Source organism: Coloeus monedula (genome assembly GCF_965178545.1).
Source record: "Coloeus monedula genome assembly, chromosome: 10".
Classification (NCBI taxonomy): domain Eukaryota; kingdom Metazoa; phylum Chordata; class Aves; order Passeriformes; family Corvidae; genus Coloeus; species Coloeus monedula.
Window position 1 is genome coordinate 17,326,066 of NC_138790.1, and position 22,954 is coordinate 17,349,019.

At 43.7% G+C, this 22,954-nt stretch overlaps 1 protein-coding gene across 2 annotated transcripts in view; it reads left to right on the forward strand.

Moving 5' to 3' along the window:
• DIS3L2 (DIS3 like 3'-5' exoribonuclease 2) overlaps positions 1-22,954 on the forward strand; it is a 184,511-nt gene that overhangs the window by 73,168 nt on the left and 88,389 nt on the right. For both annotated transcript variants that reach the window (XM_082288256.1, XM_082288257.1), the window contains exons 10-11: positions 5,312-5,485; positions 20,946-21,025. In XM_082288256.1, the coding sequence (XP_082144382.1) occupies positions 5,312-5,485; positions 20,946-21,025 (254 nt within the window). The remainder of the gene's footprint in view (positions 1-5,311; positions 5,486-20,945; positions 21,026-22,954) is intronic.

A 22,954-nucleotide genomic window follows, 5' to 3' on the forward strand; every position in this document is an offset into this window, starting at 1 on the left:
AGTTTCATGTGTACTCTTTGAGAGCCACGTGAGCCATGAAGTCACTCAGTGTTTCCTAGATAAACTGCAGTGCATGAACTGCAGTGGCCTCCCTTTGAGCCCCACTTAACTAGGGTCTGGCTGTGCTGTGAACTTCACTGTGAATAAGTTTCTTACTGGCAGAGGTTTTCTTTATCTTCTTTGACTCCAGCTGAGAAAAGCTGGAGGGTGGTTGTAGTGCTTGGCTTGTTGTCATGAATAACCCCTCTTTCAGCAGAAACAGGGGAAATTAGGAGGATGGGCTAATATCTTTTTTTATTGGCTGATGTGTGTCTTTAATCTGTAGTTCTGACAATATTGGATATTCTCGTCTGTCTGGTTTGATCATTTCCAAGATGTAAAGGGTGTTGTCAGGAAAGAAAAAATGTCCATGATTGTCTTCATATATAGTCGCTTCCTCTGGGAGTGGGTTGCACTTCACCAAGTGCCTTGTGGAGATGGGAGCATAAAACCTTGGTGACCTTTTTTGTTTTTAGCCATGAATAATGCTTGTTTAGACACTGAAAGACAAGGGAACCTTCTTGAAGGTCCCAAAAGATTCTGTTTGCTTTTGGGCTCATTTATAAGCTAGTTTATAAGCCATGTTGTCTTGTTTATAACAAGCTGTGTTGCTGGTCATGGACTCCCTGAAGGAGAGAGGAGCAGGTGATCTGCAGCTCTTTACATGCCTTGTTTTCTGAACTTTTTTGTTCACCCCTTAGTTCTGCCCACAAAGCTCCTGATATGCCTTTGGCACCACCACCATGGTTTTGAAGGTGTCTGGACAAAGAGCCTGTTGGTCATCATCCTGCACTGTCTGCTGGAAGTGTGACAAGGGCAACTCCCTCCAGAGTTGGCAGTCATGTCCCCTGGATGCCTTGGGTGTTTCTAGGTATTCTCCATCCCGCAGCTGAACTCTCCCAGACTGGTCATGCACCTACCTCAGCTTTCCTTTTCCCTCTGGAAGTTCAGTGCCAGCTTTCCAAGCATGGTTAATGACACAGATTGGTCTGTAGCTGGAGAAGTGGGGTGCCCTTGCCAAGAGTTTGGTGGTGGCAACCTGAGAGTCCCCGGAGGTCCCCTTGGGGAGGGGGGTGCGTTTCTGTGTCATGATTGCCACCTGGTGGTCACCAGCGTGACACTGTCCCCTCCAAAGGCCACCCTGTCGCCCCGATTGTGCTGGGAAGGAGTGAGGAGGAACTCATGGCTCGAGGTCATGCTGACCATGCCCTGAGTTGAGCTGCTGTGCTCCCTCCTGCATGTGAAGTGATTTTACCTTGGCAGTGAAATGCTATATAACTGTACCTGCTTCAGGTAACAGGTAAAGCAAATTAGCTCCAAAACATTCTCCTTTTCCAGATAAATATTACAAGTGCTGCCATGTACTGTTATTTTCTGGGGACCTTTTTCAGTGCTGGTGTCCAGGGTTGTTTGGAGTATTAATCCAGACATCTCTGCACTTCTGCAGATGTTTAAGGTGGAATTTTTTTGTCCCTGCATGTGATGATGGATGACACTATTGAAAAAAACCTACTAATAGAAAAGCACGGAATCACTGACTCCCTCTGTGTCACATGGGGCTTGTGGCCATTCTAGCTCAGGGTCTTAGATATTGGTCTGTCAAGGTGACAAGATTTGTTCCAGCTTTTGCAATAAAATGTTGCAGGGTGTTATTTCACTTGCTGCTGTTTCCAAAGCCATCTGAGTGCCTCGAGTTCTTTTCATCTCTGGCATTTTATTCCGGTTTTTTTAAAGTTCAAAAATGTATTTTGTGTGAGAGGAAATAACAAGATACCTTGGGTAGTTTGCTGTAAGGCTCAAGGGAAGGTCCAATCCCCTCAACAGAGCAGTTGACTCTGTTGAAAAAACACCTTCTTGGAGATGGGAGTGTCCCTCAATAAAGCTTTGTTCCCTTGGCACAACTAATCACCGTGTGGGATGGTCCCATCTGTGTTGGGAGCTGCTCTTGTGGTCCCATGGGACGTGGCCTGGCAGCTCCGTGATGTGGAGCAGGGCTGGGCTGGGCTCTCAGGCGCTGGGGTTCCGTGACACAGCTCTCTGTCCCTCTGTTGCTCAGCCCTGCAGCCCTGTCACCATCTCCATTGGCACCTGTGGCCTTCATCGAGACTGTGCAGCTCCGTCTGTGAGCTCCAGGCCCTCGCCAATGGGAGCACCCAGATGGAGCTTCTTTGCTGTCACCTCTCCTGTACAAACTTTCTTAAGGAATGGTGGCTTATGTATGGGATGTTCTCCTCCTGCTGAAAGAAACCCTCTGTGTACGATGACTGTGGACAAGTCTGCTCCAGGAGAAACTGAGCAAGGGTGTTAAGTTTCCAGTGGAAGTTATTCACTCCCATTTGGGAGCCTGCCTGGCCTTTCAAAGGAAACAAGCCTTAGGTAATCCTGCTTTGTCTTTTTGGAGACTTCTTATCACATAACCTTTGAACACACTGGCCAGTTTCAGCCCCGTGGAGTTGAAGGGTAGTGGAGAGAGCTCAAATGTTCCTAGAAATGGGTGGCTGAATAGATGTGATCACTTCCCTCATGAGGGGGAAGATGGCAGCATGAGGGTGGCTCTGCCCCAGGTGTACATCCATGGCAGGTTAGACTCTGGTGAGTGGGCACCTTCAGTGATCTTGCAGCTATGGCTGATTTGGAGAAATACCCTGTTCTGCCCCAACCATGGCAGGTTCCAGGCAGTGCACGCTACCGCCACGTCTGACATCAATCCAAGGGTATTCAAAGAATTCAAGGTAATGCTCCCCCATCAGCGTCACAGAAAAGAAAGGTTTACGTCTGTAACCAGTGTAACTTTGTTTTACCTTTTGACATTTAAAAGAAAAGAGATACACGCAAGCCCAGGGTATCACAGACACCCTGACTGCCTGGGAGTGAATGTCTGGGCCCGGTGCCTCTGGTTGTTTATAAGCCTCTTGAACTATTCTTGCTACCCTTGGTGGCCGCAGAGCCCCAGGAGTGATTTTGCAGTCTGGCTGTTACTCTGGGGCCTTCGGTGATCCTGTATGCATTACCTTTGATCACATGCTGTCCTGTCAGATTTTGCTCTGATGCAAGTCATCATGCCTGCGTGACTGTAACATGGCCCCAATTAAAGTCAGTTATACACTTTTTATTTCAAGGTACTTGGGAAATGTTCCCTGGAACACTGTAAATCAAATGTTAATTACTATTAAAAAAATATTAGTCCTATATCAAACCTCTGGGTAAACCCCTTATGGTTCGTAATCTAATTTCAGTAAACGGATCAAGGGAAACATGAGTTTCAAGAGCAAGCTGGAAAGCACTCTGGCATTCAGAGGTGCTTTCCATGGCTTGTCCTGCAGATGTCCAGCCGCCCTCCCGGTGCACTTCCCAGATCTGCCCTGCCAAGAGAAAGGACATCTAAGACTCAAGTTCTTGTCATTTCTGCTGGGTAGGGTAGTGTGTCCTCTCTTTTCCTGTTTTGTTTTTTCCATCCTTGGTGGTGCTGGTGGGCCTGTGGACCCACAGGCTCATCCTTGCTCAGTCCCAGCTCCGCACCAGACATTGAAAATGAAGTGGTGATTTCTCTGGTTTATTGTTACTGCTGAGAGAGAGGGAGATAAAACTGATGCCTCATTTATTTACATTAAAATAAGGATTAGACTGGGACCCAGCTGCAGGAACAGACAACTCAGCCACGGTGCCAAATGCGCACGTATTTCTGCCATACAGTTTGTACATAAAATTGAAACAATACAGGGAAATATCTTTTATCCTTGTTTTCATTTTTATTTTAAAGCTAGACGATGTGAACTCTACAATTTACCACACCACGAAGCGAGCAATCGTTTCCAGCATATTACACAATGTGACAGGTTTATTACACAGCCTTTCCCATTGTGAAGAAAGAGCTTTGCTCCCATAAAGAAGATGGGCTCGCTTGTGCTGAGAGTTTGGGGTTTGTTCTGTGGGTTTATGGCACATTTGAAGCCTTGAGACTGTCTTGCTTGTCCAAATAACAAGTGCACTGTTTTGGCCCCAATTTAGGAAAGTAATTAGTGTCTGTTCTCACTCGTTGGAATTAAAGCAGAAGGATCAATATAATGATTGTGTATTTTATGCAGTGGAAAAACACTTATTAGAGTGGCTGTTTTTGTGCTGTGTTATTACCCCTCTCTTTTGTGTCATATTTTGATGGATTCACCTTAATTTCAGTTGTAATTTTCTTGGGTGAGTAACATTATCTGTATTGACTGTAATGTACATTGGCCTAATGGCAGTATATTAAAAAATAAAAAATAATTTAACTCTGTGTACTGTAGAGCAATCTAAAGGTGAGAAAGGGGACAAGGGGAGCCACCATGTGACATGGGTTCTCCCGGGATATTTGTAACCAGCTGGACGGGGAACAAATGTCTTGCTCCTTCAGAATCCTGGTTTGCACAGTCTCCAGAGCTGAGCCTTGTTTGACACCAGAGCTGTTGGACAGATCCATGCTGGAGCAGATGGAAACTTTCTCCAAGCATTATAGAGCAGCAACCTCATTCACACATGTGCCGAATACTTCATCAAGCACTGGTAGCATGGAGGGGACAATTTCCTCTGTCTGTGACTTGTTTATAGATCATTGGCCCCTCTACAGTTAGCTCTGCGTTCAGAGGCTTCTGCTTAGCCAGGAGAGGAGGAACAAATGACTGGGGATGCTGAGGTCCTGGAAGGATCTGTGGGCATGTCTGTGTGTGTGACTCCTGCAAGGGAGGCAGTGAGGGTTCTTCACACCTCTGTCTTCACAGGGCATCGGTTTGCCCAGGCAGAGATGTGTATTCCCTGGGATGGAAAGCAGTGTACTGAGCTCCCTGTGGAGCTCTCTGGTATTTAGTGTGAACCTATTCTTCATTTTTTGTAGTCGGGGTGAGTCACCTTTTTCAGTGGTGAGGAGAAGAGGGAGGGTCTCAAGGGAACCAGCCATGTGTAATGCTAGAGCTCCCTGTGTGGGGGGCTATGCTTTTCTTATCCTGTTGGATGCATTTTCCTCTAAAATGGGAAACTTTCTTACCTTTGCAAAAACCTAGTAACTTAAAACATCTCCTTCAAATGAGGCACACAAAACAGCCTGGTGAGTGTTTTGCATCTCCAGCAGACACAAGTCATGGTATGCTCTGAATTCCTGCTAAGTCCTCTGCCAAAACTCAGGGAGAAGTGAATGGGTAAAAGAGTGTATTTGAGGGCTCAGCAGCCTCTCTGTGGGGACAGTAACAACAATAACAGTAGTAATTACACACTTCAAAAAAACATCCCTTTCTTTCTGCAGGCAGTTGTGCAAAAGTCTTGGGCAGGCCGGAGAGATCGAGCCAGAATCAGAAGGGATCCTGACAGAGTACGGTGTGGATTTCTCTGACTTTTCCCCTGAAGTCCTGGAATGTCTTCCCCAGAACCTGCCCTGGATTATCTCACCAGGAGAGCTGGCCAAAAGAAGAGACTTAAGGTAACAGCAAAAAGCATGGTCTGACACTCCTTGGGTTGATGCAGGGTTGTGCTGTTTTGTTTTGCTTTCATCACATTTTGTAAAGGCTCTGACTTTATTACATGTACCATGTTATACCTTGGCATAGAAAGCATAGAAATCAACTACTTTTGAAAGTACTGAAAAACCCAGAAGATCAGTTGGATACTTGGAGAAGTATTTTGTGAGGCAAAGAGGCTTTTTCTCAAAAGAAGTATTGAAAGTTGAAAATTTGGTGTTTGGCACCTAATCTGAAAGCTTTATGTTTTTTCTGCAATGTATTATGTATTTAGTGGTAGTTTTGTAGCAGAGATTTTCTGAATGCCTGGCAGATCCATGATCTGGGACGTTGTTACTCTGAGACTTAAGCACAGATAGACATTGTCCACCTACCTCACATTAGCCATCCCTGCAACTTAGCGATGCTCCCAACCAGCTTTTGGGAACTCCACTGCCTTGTTGAGTGGCAGACATTGACATTGTCAGACTACCCCAAACTGATGGATTTGCTACCCTTCTAAGTGTCAGATTTCAGAGACATCCTTACTAGAAAAGATTGAAAGATCAAAGAAAAACGATTTGTTTAGCACCTCACTTTGCAAAAAAGGATGATGCAGGAAAGCAATAAATACATTATTAAGACACAGCATATTCTACTTCCACCCTTGTTTATGCTGGAGCATCCTGTCTCATTTGGCAGATTCATTGCTGTCTTGTGTAATGCTGAGGTGAAGCAGCCCTATGAGGCTGATTCCTCTGGACACTGCACTGGTACAAGCACCTGCGTATGTGCAGCAAGCTCCTCTTCCTCTTCATTTGTTGGTGTTACTGGCATGGACATTAGCAATTTGAGCAGATAAGCTGATAAACTGCAGCCATTTGTATCTGTGCCTGCACTCCAGGTGTTACTTTGGACCTAATACTGCTCTGGAGCCTGCAGCCTCCTTACTGTTTCAGCTTTCTGGATTTCCACTGCCATTTAGCAGAGAATCACATTCCTGATTGCCTACTGCTAACACTCAGATACCTGATCCAGACTGCAGGCTTCAGGTAGCATTAAAAAAAACCAAACTAGATACTGAATTCTACCAATCAGAAGTCACTGGAAAGTGCTGATTTTTATATTCTTGACTACAGTTCAGTAGCATTCTCTGTTTCTTCTGACCAAGTTCTTTTAAGTGAATAAAGAGCTTGACTTGTCTCCAGTCAGACAGCCAGTTTTGGAAACAAATTCCAAGTGCGTTTCTTGCTTTTATTGCTGAATTATTACACTGGGACTTATCAAGGTGATAACAGTTTTGCAGTTAAGCCATTTAAATCCCTCTCTGCCCCTTCCTGACCACAGTGCACACTACAAAGTAGATTTCCTTTTGATCCTCTCAAATATAAACATTTAACAGTCAAAATTTTTAAGACAATTATTTGAGCTTAATTTACTAATCCCTTTAATGTCAACTGCCACACTGCTGACTACAGTCTGTGGTCTAAACACATATGGAGATAACATGAGACTTCTGGTTATGGAAAATAAAATACAGATGAGTCTTCCTTGTTGTTTCCTCACAGAAAGGGGTTTGTCTACCCAGAAAAAAAAGATTAGTTTTATTATTAAATGCAGTGTGAATTGTAGGTAGGTGGAGTCAGGAGTTGGAGTCCTGGCTGCCATGTCTGATGGGTGAGACCAGAAGACCTTGAGAGACTGTTTTTGACAAGTCCCAAGGTAGCTTGGCCTTAACTCGGTATTAGATATCAGCTTTCATGTTGTCAGCAACAAGCGTGCTATGGTCTGCAGTGTCCTACAAAAGGCCAGTACACATGGCCCAGGATGGCATCCAGAGGAACACACCTGAACCTGGGTCGCTGTTCTGGGTGCACACCTGAGTTATGCCTTGTTTTCCAGGGGATCTCACACACCTGCCTCTGTGAGTGCCCATCTTTGCTGTACTTTGTGCATGGTGATCTGTCAGGCTTCCCAGATTACTTTACAGTAGTCTGAGAGTATGATATGAAATAAATCACAGTGAAATAAAAACTCTTTTCTCCTAAAACAGCCATGTTAACACTTCTAAATAGCTCATCCTAATTCAGTTTACACATTGCTTGCTTGACTAGAGTAAACACATGTTAGAGTTTAGCTTAATGCACTTTCACCTCTAGTAAATCCTCTGCAGTTCTGTAACATAGGGCTGTAAATTTTCTAGTGTCATGCATTGTGGGATTTGGAACTGAGACCCAAAAAATGTCTTGTATTTTCATGTGTTTCCTCTTCCTGAGATAACTTTTCCTTGTTTCCTTTCATCTTGGGAAATGACCCTTTCTTCCTCAAAAGGCAGTTTGTGTGTTCTGCTGACCAGTGTCCCAGGTGTGGTATGGGAGTCAGAGAGAGGAGCTCTGCACCAGAGGCATTTGTGAGTGTGGTGATAGATGAAAGTGAGACAATGTGTTTCACCAAGCTGCTGAGGCTGGGCAAGAGGGAAGGACATTTTATCCATGCCATCTTGTAAATATGTTCCTTGATCTTCCCACAAGTCTTTCAGTTTTACAGGAAGCCTGTTCTTGCCATGCATATTCTGTTTGGATAGCAACTGTGATCTCACCTACACAGCCTGTGTAGAATTGCTTCCAAGAGATCTTTTTTTTCCCTCATTTCTCCAGTAATAGCTCACAAAGAAAGGTTTCCATAATATTTCAATATTACTTAAGGCAGAAAAGATCCAAACCTTGTGGATGGCTTTGAAATGATTTAGCTGGCTTAACACTCTGCTCTGCCACTTTTGCAAAGTTTTGCCATGGACATCTGTTTTTCACCTGCATGGGTTTATTTGTAAAATTAGACAAGTATTTCACAGGCATTCCTAGGTTACTTTTTTCTAAAGAGCACCCAAAACTTTTAATGAAAAGCACTAGGCAAGTATTAGGTGTTGGAATTGCATCCTGCAGTTGCATTTTACAGAGCATGAAGGTTCATGAAGTATCAGAATGTGTGGTTGAGGAAACTTCTCTTCCAGAGACTTTAAATATGATAATACAGATAGGTCCAGAGTTCTCATTTTATTATTCAGGTTGACTGGAATTGGTATTTGTTTCATTAGAAGTTTGAGAAGTGTTTGGTTTCTGCTTTTAGGGAAACATTGGAGGATTAATGTCATACAGACAAATTTTGATGGGTGCAAAGTTTCAACCATTTTCCGGTCTTTTCCAGTGTTACAACATGTAATTTTAATTTCCTTGTTTGCTTTGGGACAAAATGTAGCTCCTGGAGAAAAGAGGGGTGAGGGCAAAGAAGGAAATACAAATTTCAGAGGTGGGTGCAGGAGCTGGGGGCAGGGGGAGGAGGACGCCATTTGAAGAGGTGTAGCCAGGAATCTAAGAAACCCCAAAGCTATTTCTAAGACTCATTCCAAATGTTTCTAATTTCATTCATATCTTTTTGTTTCCTTTACTGCTTAACTGGGACAAGAAACTAAAGCCAGGAAAGTCCAATCATAGTGGGAAACAAAAACCTAAATATTGGAGAGAGAAAAAAGGCCGTTCTTTGCAAAGCAGTTCTGCCTTTTCCTTGTCTCCCATTGTTGGTGTTACTGTGGAAAATGTATAACATCACTTTTTTGGAAAGTGTTAGAACCTGTTCAAGTAGAGATGGTTTATATAGTCTAACATGGAAGAACTAGAGGATATCTATTTCTTTACCATTTGCCTAATAATAAGTGAGCCTGTTGACCTCCGCTGGACTATTACAAATGTGAAACTTGGCACTCAAAATTGCTTGCTCTAAATTTTCCAGTTGCTTTCTCTTTTTCCATTTGATGTCATCCTGCCAACTAGTGATTTTATTATTATAAACAGGACATTGTATTCACTTTTAAGAAGAAATATGAAGCTGAAGGTAAAATTACAAACTGCAGTTTCTCAGCTGGCAAAATACAAAACAATAAGCTAAAAATACTGAGCAGAGAAAGGGTGCTGTGGCAGGGAACTCTGAAATATCTACAAGATGGATGTGTTCTGAGGAGCAGAAACTGACTTCAGCTGAGCAGGGCTAAACTCCTGAGAATCATTAAATTGTTCAGCTTGGGAGGCACCTCTAGAGATCATCTGCTCCAACCCCATTGTTCAAAGCAGGGTTAGCTAGACCAGGCTGCTCAGGGCTGTGCCCATTAGGGGTTTGGGTAGCTCCAAAGAGAAAGTTTCCACAACCCCTCTGAGGAACATGTTCTTGGGTTCAGAAAAATATGTGCTTTTAACCTTCAAATAGATTCTCCTGTGGTTTGTGCCCATTGTCTCTTGTCCTGTTGGATACCACTGGAAATTGTCTTGCTGGTTTTTTTACTCCTTACATCAGATGTATTTTCACATTGCAAAGATCTCATTGCCTGAGCCTTCTCTTCTCAAAGCTGAACAGTCCCAGCTCTCTCAGCCTCTCCTTGTAGGCTGGGTGTTCTGATTCCTTAATCATCATCAAGGCCCTTCGGCAAACTTGCACCAGTATGTTGATATCTCCCTGGTGCTGGAGAGCCCAGAACTGGACACAGCACTCAAATTGTGGTCTCACCAGTGCCAAGCAGAAGGGAAGGATTGAAGGAATGCATCCTTTGGCCTTCTGGCAACGCTCTTCCTAATGCAGCCCCGGAGTCTCTTGGCCGCCTTTGCTACAGTGACATATTGTTGGTCCATGTTTAACTTGTCCATCAGGACATCCTTTTCTATTAAGCTGTTTTCCAGCTGGTTCTTCCCCAGTCTGTACTGGTGCACAAGGTTATTCCTCCCCATGTGTAGGTCTCTGTTTTTCCCTTTGAGCTTCATGAGATTCCCACCAGACCATTTCTCTTCCAAGGCCCCCCTGAATGGTAGTGTGACCAGCTGTTCCTCCCACAAGGCTAAATGGGCAGCAGGCTGGGGGACAGCCAGGGTCCACTGCATTGGCAGGAGACAATTAATGCTCACTTGCTTCCCTTGCAGGGCAGAGTTGCTGAACTTTGCTCTTGCAGGCAAATGAATGCATTGAAGCCTTCAGTTCAAATTTGCATCTCACTGTATTTCAGCATGTGACCTCAATTGCAACTGATCCAAGTTGTTGAAGGCCAAATTTGTAATTTTGGCTGCCCCTTCAGAAATGTGGCATCCTTCCTTTGGCTGATAAGGGAAGAAGAGCAGAGGTGCTCTGCTGTGTCCCTCTGCCCACTGGGGAACGAAGCTCTGCAGCACTATTGGTACCTGCACTGCAGCTCTACTTTTCATTTATTTCTTTCTCGAGCAGTGTTACAGCTGGTAACAGGGATTAGCACTGTGTATAGTAAGGGTTTGACAGCATGGTCTTTGCTGTAGATGCCCAAGGAAATTTTTGGCTGATAAAACTAGAGGTGATGGTAAAAATGGCAGCCTTGAACTGTGCAAGGGGTGTTGGAGGAAAGCAGTCAGCCTCTGAGACAGATGTCTTTCCAAGGCAGGTGGACAACTTTAATTAGAAAGGAGTGCAGGGCAGATAAAACATTGTTAAACAGCTTGTTTCCTGGAGATTTTCCACTACAAAAAGCTAGTGTTAAGTAGAGCAAGTCTTACTCAGCTATAATAGGATATGTAAAAATGCTCTGGTTTCTGATGAAAACTGAGAAATGACTTGTTTAGCAAATGTATAAGCAACATTGCTACAGAACTGACTTATCTTGGAGTGGAATGGAGACATGAAGAGGGCCAGATTATGATCTGTGTTCTCTCACTGAGCTGTTCTGTGACTAATTAAATGTTCTCCATAGAGAGATGCATCAGATTAGATACACAGGTGGCACACAAAGGATTACTCAGTGGTGTCTAAGCATATCATCCAGTTCCTCCATAATAGGGTTGATTCCAGAACTTGGTGATGGTGACTGTACCTGCTCTGGGTACTTTTGCTCTCCAGGCAGTCTGGGCAGCTGTACCATTCTTGGACTGATGAGGAGAGCTCATGTTAGCTCCATTCTCTGCCATTAGCTGAGTAAGTGAAACTCTTGAGTAAGTATGCTCAGGGTGCTGTTGCCAGTGATGTGATTCAGCTCCTTGCTTCTGGTTGGCTTCTTTTGATCCTCTTCTCTGTTTTCATAACATTTTCTACTACAGTATATCTACAGCAATTGTCGTGACCCTGTTTTGTACAAAATGAAGCATGGTCTGTGCTCTCAGATGCTGTTACCAGTGCCTGGTGTACATAGACACAAGGCAACTTCACCTGTGTTTTTCCTTATAGGAGAATGCATGTGATCATTGGAAGTGCAGCTTCAAGCAGAATTGGTGGTGTGTGGTTGGATAGGATTATTGCTTTCTGATGTTGTAGGCCATCACACCTAACCTTGCTTTGTTAGAAATCTGTTTAGTTGTGGAAAACAGTAATAACTTTTGCACCTAGGTTGTTATACATACATTCTTGTTCTTGCCAGGATACCTATTTTATGGAGAGAAGTGGAGGGAATAACAGAAGGAGATGAGGATAAAATCTTAAATAAGTTTGACAGTGTCCCTGTTTCTTGCTAGATTCCACTGGATCTCAGGGTGAGGTTTTGATGAGCAGAGGAACATGCCATATCCTCTCATATTTATATATGTTAAGTGGTGCAGTTCAGGTGTGCCAAATATTGCCTCTTTACTTGATATCACAGTGCTTTGCTGGTACCCTGCTCTCACTACAGGTCAGATATCACAGGGTGGACAAGAGATGAAGTCCTAGTGTCAACCCAGGTATCTGTCTCTGATGCTGTAGGTGAAGAAACCCAGAACTACTTCAGTCAGTGAGGTGGTGTATCCCTGCCTGTGGTATTTCAGGGCTGATCACTAGGACAGGCTGGTCATTACAAGGAACAGTATTTTACTCGTGATTCCACTCTGATGGAGTGATCTGAAGCATGCTTTAACCTGTCCATCTGTCCCACTTTTTGGGTGATTGGATCTTTGTTACCAGGTTATTCTCAGCTCATTCCATAAAAAACCCCAACAATCCATAAATCATAATAGAGATGGCCCAAATGCAAGTGTATGAGGCAGAGCTGTCCTGGAGATACCACAGCATGGATTAGAAGTGGGACAGTCTGGAAAAGACTAGCAAATATATTCTGGGAGATAAGGGATTGATTTACAAGGAAGGATTAACTGTTCAATGTGTATCTGCCAACACCGAAACTGGAAGTTTGTGAAAGATATAGTAGTTGATAGTTAAAAATATGTGGACCAAGAAAATGAAAAAATGAGAATCGTTTATGATGGTGGGAGGATAGAAAGGGGTGTTATGAGGACAAGGTAAAACCAAGAGGAAACCTTTCCTGTCCAACCCAAAATAGACTTTAGTGTAGACTGCTAAAGAAAGGGCTGGAAACTCCATCACTAAAGATGCTTGATACCATGCAGGAGAAAGTCCTTGCAAATGTATTGTCATGAGTAGCCTGGCTCTGACCTATGGGGGCTGGATGACCTAATGTCTCTTCCATTTCCAGCCCTGTGCATCTATGATTAAAGTAGTTTATATAACGCAAGTGCATTTTCAATTACACTCTGCCTTCTTGCGTGGGATAGTGGTGGTGCTCAGAACTCATTATATTTGTGGCACAATTACAGCATGACTTGTAGGAAATACTGCTGGTACTTGGCCTCCCAGAGACTCTGATCTTGTTTATAAATATATGTTGGTTTTTCATAGGTACGTTATAAGACTGCAGTGCTCTTTTTTTCTGTCTTCCCCCTTACTTGGAGGCCATAAATAGGGAGGAAATAATAGAAGGATAAACAGAAGGAGTAATTGATTCTGGTTCGGCAATCCAGTGAGCAGTCCCTGGTGAAAATGTAAAAGTTTATTGTTGTAGATGTGTAATATACCAGGAGTCATTGTCAGCTGCTCTCTTGGACTGAGGTCTCTTTTCTGAACCAGAACAGGACATTAGCTAAAACAATAACACAGAGAAATTAAAAAGAATAGTACTGGTTTGAAGTTGGACTTTCAATGCATTTTGTGCTCTGCTGGATTTTTGTGGGGCTTATAATGCTCAGTGTTTGGAGGGATTAGTTTTTGCTTCTAATTATTTTATAATTTTGGTTCATTTTGAAATTTATGCACCATGCCCAAAGACTTTTGTGATGTGTCAAGTATCTTTGTCAGTCTGTTACAGGGCATTCAGAGTGCCATCAGAGATTTGTCAGGGTACTTCTCTTGCAGGCATATTTTTAAAATACATTCCTTTTAAGAGGCTGTCTTGGAAGCAGCCACTCTTAGGTTTTAACTAAAATCTGCCAGCATCAAGTGTGACAAATGTGGTAGACACTACAAGTAATAAATGTCTTTAGGAGTGGGATGTTGAAGTCTCTGAAATGCTCAGGCACTGATTGGTCTCTGAAATTTCTCTTGGAGAAAAGGCACTTCATCCCCATTGAAGTGATGAATATTGGCGGGACTGGTCCCGTGCTTATTGGCACTTTGTAACAAACCATGGTCGAGCTGGGTTTACTTGTGATTGAAGAACGAGATTGATTTTTGTGGTTGCCATAACAATTGGATTGTTGTGTGAAAAAATGTTCGTAGCATTCACTGGAGTGAGTTGACAGCTCTAGGATGCCTGTTCCCAAATTAAAACAACTGTTTCCAGCTCTAAGAAATGGTGTCTGCGTAGCTTTTGCAAGATGGAGCTCAGCAGGGTCTTAGAAATGACCTGAAGAGCTTAAAGATTCTAAAACTGCCTTTGCTTTGCTTAATTTTAAAATGCCAGCTTTGAACTGGAGTTAATAAGGGTAAACCAGGAGGCTGAGCTTTCACTCCCACCAGGCTATTGTATGTATTCACAGAGTGAAGAGAACAGGACAATCTAAGGAGTCCCTAGAAGAATGTAAATGCACTGCAAGTGTCTAGACATGCAGTCACTTGTACTGTAAATGTCTTAGCACTGACATGCTCAAGTTTAAAGAAGGCTTGCGCTGCCGAAACTTTAATAGACAAAATGATGGTCATTCCTATTTCACCTCCTGCTGAAGTAGTCTGGCCTTTGGAAATGGGCTGATTTGAATCTGCAAAGGATTCAGCTTGGTGCTTCAGGAGTCTTTGGATGGCTGGAGGGACTGTGGGCCTTGACGACTGCGCCTGGGGCAGGGCAGGATGTCAGTGTGTAGCTACTGAGCTGCTTGAATCTTGAGTGCTGGAATTCACAGGCAGCAGGTTTCAGCCACCTTCAGCCTTCTGGTGTGTTCTTTGTTCTCTTTTTTAGTTGTTTTAGATGTGTTGGTCTTTGTGAATGTCCAGTGAATGTCCCAGGAGACTGCTTCGATCTGAAAGTTGCCCATGGGAGGGGAGTCAGAATGGGGAGGTAAATAAGGTAATTAAGTTCAGGTGCCTTAGTTCTATCAGCTTCCTGAGACAGGGAAGTGGAGAGGGAGGTGCTAATCTCTTCTCTCCAGTGACAGGACATGGGGGAATGGTTCAAAGCTGCAGCAGGGGAAGTTTAGACTGGATATTAGGAAGCATTTCTTTACCAAGAAGGTGGTCAAACACTGTAACAGGTCTCCTAGAGAGGTGGTCAGTGCCCCAGCCCTGTCAGTGTTTAAGAAGCATCTGGACAAAGCCCTTAACTACAACATGCTTTTATTTGGTCAGCCCTAAATAGGTCAGGCAGTTGTACCAGATGATTGCTGTTGGTCCCTTCCACTGAAATAGTTCTATTCCATTTCATTTGGTTCCCTCCCATTTCCTTCTCTTCCAGACCCTGTGTCTGGGTTTCCTGTTGAAAGACTTTCAGTGATTCCCTGCTCAGCCCCTTCCTTGGGTGCTCTGATTTTCTTGTGAAGAATCTCTCTCTTTTTCTCTCCTGAGACTTGACAGTCTAAATTCTGCCCACAGCCTCATTCCTGAGCAGTCCAAATTCAGACAGATGCCAAAGTCAGGGCTTCAGCCTGAGTGACTTGAGATGGTGGTGGCTGCTTCGAGGACCAGGAGGAGTGGTGATCTGCATCACACAGGAGCATGGACATGGTTTGGCTGCCAGCTGACTTGTGCTTGTGGTGCCTGGGGTGAAATTCCTCCCATGCTCTGGTTCCTGAATAACTGGGTCATACTTTGCTTCTTTAGGACTCTGCCTCCCATGAAAGGTTACATCAGCTGGTAAGGACATCTTGCTTCATTAAGGGTTTTCTGATGCTCTAGTGGGTACATGCAGTTCTCTGGACTGGTATTTCATGGTTTTTGGCATTTATTAGTGGTGAAAATCTGGGCTGCAAATATCCGCTGGTGAGTTGACTCATCTGTGTGCTGCTGCTTGGGAAGATCGAGTTGCAGAGGAGGATCTGTGGGGGTGCTGCTTTGTCTACTGTGTACAAAACTGGCACTTCTCTCCATGCAGCAAGAAAATTGCAGTTAACACCCAAGTTTTGCAACTGGCAACTGGTCATGCCAGAAACCTTGCCTCTAATAATCCTGAGCCCATGGCTTACCATCGCAATGCTTCATCCCAATGCAGGTAGCCTCCCCCTTGAGCAAAGAGTGAGCCCTGACCACTGGGATTTATCATCTCCTGGTGTTGCAAGTGTTCATATTTTATGGTTAAACTAGCTGATATGTTTAATTCTGAGCAGTTTAACTGGCAAAAATGAATATATTGTGGCAATCTTTGGGGCACCACCTGTACAGTGTTTTCTCTGCTGATTCTTGTGACTACCTTAGCATAGATGTATACATAGATGTATGTATTTGCACAAAGTAAAACAAACTGCTGTTGCAGTCCTGTGATCTGTGAACATTTTAATTACCATGACTGTAATTCCAGCTCACCAACAAACTACTTACCTTACCTCTACTGCTGCACTAGGCATTTATTATAGGTCCTGTTAAAGGTAAAAAGACTAAATGCTCTGCAGACATGCTTGTCTGCTTTAATTAGTCTTCCTGAAGCTGTGCAAAGAGCAACTGCACTTAATTAGCTTCCCTTAAATTAGGATTGATATACCAGCCTGTATAGGTTGACATTGTCATTACTGTGTAATAAACTAAGTGCTCTTTCTGTAATATTTTTTCCCCCAGGTGGTTGATTTGTAAGATGAGAGCAAAGCTCAGACAGATCCAGCTTTAGTAGTGCCCTTGTCACTGCCTTGGAGCTAGAGGTAGCTTGGCCAGTGCTGCTGGGGGCTGGCAGGGTCTGGTCAGTGTGGGTGGCTCCTGCTTTCCTGACTCTTGCTTTCAAGTCCGCCGAGGTCAGTGTGAGGCATTCCCCCAATCCTCCCAAAGTCTTGCAGGCATTGCCTTGCTCTGGTGCTTGAAACCTCTAAAATAAGAAGAAAGGAGGAAAGATTTTGTTCTTCCATCGGTGGAAACTCCATGCCAGAGCAAGTTCACCTCTACAAACCTGCATTAAACATCTGTTTTACATGAAGAGGGTCCTGTAAAAAATGAAAGTTTCCACAATGAAATGTTTGGGGTTTTTTTTGACCAGTGCTGGTTCTTAAAGGCACATACTTATCTCCAGTCCTTTCCAGCATGAAGACCAGAAAATCTCTTAATTCTTTGTGTCTCTATCTCTTAAACCATTTTTTTTTAACCAAATTGTGTGTATGTTGGAACAAGTGGACTTAGATCATCTCATTACTTTTACGAAGTATGTTTTGACAATTTGAAGTGAATAAACCAGGTTTTTTTTAGGTGTGATGGCAATGAGAGATGCTTCCTTTGAGGCCTTGAAAGAAGGGAGAGAGGGGGATGATCAAGCTCCTTAACCCACAAGGTCACCTTGGTGGCCCTGCAGAAGCTGGAGACACTGCTGATTTGTGTATACCCGTAGTCAGGCAATGCACATGTGTGTGCATGTAGCTGTGGATTTAAGTAACACCTTTGTCAGCAGGTGCATGAAACATTCTGTCCCTTGTGGTTTAATCAAAAAACTTGCTGCAGGCTGGTCTTGTTACTGGTTACAGTCAGAAGTGCAGTCTGATCTCTCTGAGATCCCTTGTGCCACAGCCTTTGGGGCATTGCACAGTCAGACAGTATGGTCAGGGCAGGAATCTGAACAACATCTTCCTCTTCACAGGGCAGATTTGCCACATAGCTGAGAGCAGTGTTGTTTCTTCACCCAGATGGTTTTTGTCAGATGCCTCGAGGGTCCTCCCAGAGGTGTGGGCAGGGTTGGCTGGTGTAGGTGCCAAGGGAGGGGACAATTTGTAGAGCAGGGGCAGGCTGTGCTGCCTACACCCAGCCTTTTCTCTCCTTGCTTCCACTGCATTACCTGATTCTCCAGGATGAGAGACAGCTTTCTGTGGCATCCTGGAGATAAAAGTGATACCACTTGGCCTGGAGGAAAAGCAGGAGGAGATAGCTGAGAATGTGAGACTGTGCCCTGGAGGAGCAAGTGTGCAGAGTGCTGCCCTCAGGCTCAGAGCTGCGGACCCATCACTCCATGAATCCCACAAGCCAGCCCTTGTTCCAGTGGCCATCTGAAACTTCTTCAGTAATAAAAACTGGAAACCAGAAATATAATTAATCACACTTAATAATGTTGTTACTAGTGAGCCAAATTCACTCAGAAACTTTCATCTAGGTGTAGGCCTGTGTGCCAGGATTATCTCACTGCTGTGGACTTGGAGCTCTGCTTTGAGGTTGGCTTCTCTTGTCCCATTGACTACCTGGCCATCGGCTCTGCAGCACTTCTGCAGTATCCTTATGCCAAGGAGTCTCATTCCATGTTTTACTTGCTCAGTGACTTTCTTACCTCACCTTGCAGTCTGTGCCCAGAATAAACTGCCTGTGACAAGCTACAAGTCCAAGTCCCTTGAATAGCTCTAAAGGAGAAGCAGATCTGAGCCTGGTGGTTAAACATACCCGAGCTGGTGCGAAATGCTAAATCAGAATTTGGACCCCACTTCAGCTTTGCATCTGTGAGTTTATGTATCTCAGATGTCTGCAAGCTGTGTCTGTGCCAACCATTCCTGTGCTGAGAGACAGCTCAGAGCCAGCCAGCACATCCCCAAGGGCAGCAGGCTGAGCACAAAGGGAGGCTGGGGCTGGCCCACCAGCCTTACAGGTTTAGACTCTGAACTGGGACCACCATTAGCCTCTGCAGTAGACTTGGCTGGCCAAACACATCTCAGCAAATCAGCCCCTTAGTCGCTACCACTGCATAAATGTGGCAAAATATTTGGCACCCCTGTATTTCTGCTCACTTCTATTTAGGGCACGCTGCAAATACGCACTTTGTTGAAACCAATCTGCTAGTTTTTTAGCTGCCTGGAGCTACAATTGGCAATGGGTGGCAGATGCTTGTGGTGGCAAGCCCTGTACATCTGGGATAAGCTCTGTATTCCCCTGACACAGGAACCCACATTCTCTTTGAAGCAGCTCTTAGCCTTTTTTCTTGCTCACTTGCTAGATAAAGCAAGCCATTCATGTCCATTCAGTTGACTCTCTTAAATGAAGTAACTTAAAGATTAACTGGATGTGGCTGGGTGGGGCCCTTTATACCCTGTGTGTTAGTGGGACCGGGTGTAAATACATGCAGGCTGGCACATGTGCATGTCCCATACTGTTTGTAGTAGAGTAGTGTCTATCTGCATATGCACAGCTTCCTAAAGAGAGTTGCAAGATGCCTTGGAGTGGTGTTATCCTGAAATTCCATCCTTAGGTGGAATTTTAAGGAATATGTATTTTTGGAGGTAAGGTTGCTTGCAAACCTTTAAAATTTGGTTGATTTCTAGTGCTGGCACCAACAGATCAAAGTCCCGGTGTAGTTGAAAGATTTTATATCTTCCAGTGTCACAGTCTCTTAATTTGTTTAGATGCATGCAAAGGATCAGAAACTAATGTGCATCTGGGGATTAAGGCAGCTTTGCTATCCAGTCTGAAAGACAGCATATTCCAAAAGATTTTCGAAGTCTCAGAAGTGCTTTACTGATTTTTATGTCTTTGAAAATCTCTATTTAGTGTGCCTGGTGGAATTGCATAAATACATGCTGCCAGCTGTCTGACACCAGCAGATACCACCCAGAGCATTTCAGTAATGAAGTGGTAGATCTGCAAAGTTGGGGGCGTTGCTCTCACTGAGAGAGCACCCATACAAAAAGACTAAGACTTTCTAATTCCGTGTATACTTGTTCCTTTAAGAATTTGCTGTCATTTTTCCTGTCCCACCTCTCCTACCCCTGGAGTAATACCAGTGGTTATGCTGTAAGGAAAATAGCGTGTGTTCTCATTATACATCTCTAGAAGGGAGTTGCCATCGTGATATGAGTCTTTCTGTGGCAAAGAGAAAAGAAGAAAAGCAGTGGTCTGATCTCTTCTGTGGCAGCCTCAGCCTATACCATTGTGCTTGGGGATCCTTTAACTAGGGAGGGGCTGAACTTATTTCAAAAGTTAAGATAAAAGCAAAATAAACCAGCAAACCCATTACTTTACTGACCTCATTGCTCTTCAGCTCTGGTCCTGCATTCCTCACAGTGCTTGTGAGAACTCTGCTATAATCCAGAGGTCTGGGAAAGAAGTTGCTGTAAGACAGCCTGGGTTCAAGGGAGGCCCTGAAGCAGGATTTCAGGGAGTTTTACTTGTTGAGTGCTTCAGATTTTGTGTCTCACTGGTGCCAGGCTCTGCTCTATGAAACATGATGGTTCCTGAGTCAGATGCTTTATTTATCCCATCTGTGTGGCCCTAGACCATATCTGTGGTCCAACTTGGTGTGTTCCCAGTGTTCCTGCCACCCATTGCTACAGGACATACATATGTGAGCCTTCCAGGACAGGGCTGCATATTCCACGTGCCACCTGCTACAGCACATGCAAAAGGATGTTCAGCTTTTCCTGAGCACCAGGTTGATTCGTAAGATTTAATGAGCTGATTTGGAGCTTGTCCTTTCTATAACCTGCTTTTCCCTTTGATGCGTAATTGGCAGTGTAGGTTTTATAAAGTCCTGCAGCTCCTGGGTGTCTTTATTGGGAGCAAAACTCTCACTCAGTTTTGTCACATTCAGCTTGGTTTGTATGTGTTTCAGTGCCTCTGCTCTGTGCTAGCTGTGCTCACAGAGTGTCAGATGGTGTGACATCTACTCTTTGGCATGAGCATGAGGGTTATTTGTGTTCCATTTAACTTTGCAATTAGGAACAATCTATTTTTACTCTAGCTGCAAGGCATCTAGACTTTTTCTTGCTTGTTTCTTTGGAGTGAACTTGATGGGCTAAATTGTTTAGTTTTTGTGGAGGAATATCTGTAATGAAATGAAAGCTACTAAGAGCAAGCAGTTAAACCAAAAAGAAAAATGAAAAGATACCCAAGGAGATTCACTTGTCTAAACCATTTTTTAAAAAATAGTTTAGATTTAGAATTCGGATTAGTCTGGAAGATGTTTCAAAAGAGTCTTCTGAAAACATGGTTGTTGTGGTCTGGATGTCTCTGATGGGCTCTGTGTTTTGATACCTTCTTCATGACTGGGAGATAAATTTTCCTTTTCTTCTTTTTTTCTTTGGATAGGAAAGAATGCATTTTCACCATCGACCCATCAACTGCCAGAGATCTTGATGATGCTTTGTCCTGTAAACAACTCCCTGACGGTATGAGATATGTTTTACAAAATACTTCTGAATACAGTGTTTGTATTCAGCTGTTTACACACTTGTATCTATAATTTGTCCTGAAGTATTCTTTGCCAAATATAAGTAGAGTAATAACCTAGTTCTTCTCCTGTTGGTTTAATTGCTTGTTTTTAGAAATCTTAGAGCAGACGTCTTCAAGCTGCACTCAGTCTTGGTGTCAGAAAATGCAGAGCCATGGTGTTTTGCATAATCAGAGCTGTAATTTGATTTGAGCAGATCTCAGCTGTCTCCTGTCATTATGGGAGTTACAGCTGAATAGCTAATACACCACTCCTGCAGGCTAAAGTCGAGTGGAACTTTGACCTTGTGTACGCAGTCCATGGGTAAAGGAATCCAGTTTTTTGAAGGTCACTGGCTGAATTGTTTTTTGGTGTTTATGGGATGCTGGGAATTGTCAGATGAGCACAGTGTGCCTTATAAGTTGTGTTTTTCTTCTCATTGCCTTTTGAGCTTTCTCTTCTGCCTTATTTGTCCTTTTACTATGCTGTAAGCCAACAGAACAGAAAGTAAAGCTCTAGAAGCCAAATCTTGATGATTATGACCAAAGGAACTTCTCTCTTGTAAGCTTATTTTGCCATCCAAGCTCTGCTCACTTAGTTTGATAAGATCCAGTAACAGGCTTGGTTAGAAATATTTCTTGATTAGATTAGCCTATCCACCCCTAATAATGAAGATAAAGTGGTTTTTTTTTTTTGGTGTGAGTTTAGTTTTTCTTGCTCTTGCTTATCACCACAATACGATGACATCCAAGACATAATTTCCATTTTTTTGAGTTGATTTCATCCTGTGCAGTGTGGCCAATGAATTGTAATGTCATTTAGACCCAAGTATAGAGTACTATAACAGTGCTATAAAATGGATAAAACAAGCAGAGGTGAAAGAAAATTTGAGGCCAATAAAATTAATTGTACTGTACAATAGCAGTTTTGAGACAAGATTAAGAAAAAATTGCTGTTCTGTTTCACAGAAAATGGAAGCAGTCTTTTTGGGAGATCCTAGGCTGAACTCTGTTCTTCCTCTTTCCACTTTGTCATCTGAATTACAATAGGTTTATGACTGTGTTGTGATCCCACCAGTCTTCAGATCCAAAGTGTTGGAACTCTGGCTTCTGAGCATTTACTGCTCACATACACGTGGGTTTTAGATGCTGCAGGAACCTTTCACTGAGCTGGTTTGTGGTGCATACATCTGCACTGTTCTCTTATCCATAAGCCATTTGGAGAAAGTGTTCAAAGAAAGTATCAGTGTGAACAAGAATTCTTCACTGCCAGAAAGCCTGCAAAGCCATTGCAGGGCTGTCACTCGTGTTTGGGGCTTATAGGTATATGTGGTGATGAGGGATGTGGCTACCCTTGAAGTCTGCCTTGTCTTTCCAACTCGAGCAGAGGAGAAAAGAGGCAGACAAGTGAATGCACCCACTGGTGGCTGTCCCATCCAAAAGCCTTGTATCATTTTCCATGAAGCATTAGCTGGGAGCCTGCTTGCAGCAGCCCTTGTGCCAGATCTCTGCCTTTTGGCTGGAGCCCTGCGTCCTCCCACAGGCTCGTTTCACCCAGTAAGAAGATGCTCTGAGCTGGAGCCTTCTTTAAGAGTGACCTCATCTCTGCCTGTCCTGGGCATCATGTGCTCAGCCTCTCCTTTCAGCCTGTGATTTGCTGTGAGAGTGGCCACACTCCATCACCACCTCAGCCTTTGGCTATGGAAATTGAAATTCAGTCTCTGGAAAAGCCACTTTTGATGCTGGTGAATCCCAGGGACCAGGTTTTAAATCAGTGTGGAAAGAATGACCATGGAAATACCTTTTTATTTATTTTGAAGTCTCTGGTGTTTATTCTGAGGAAACCTTGTGGCTCAGAAGGCAGTACAGGCAGGAAAACAGGTTGTGAT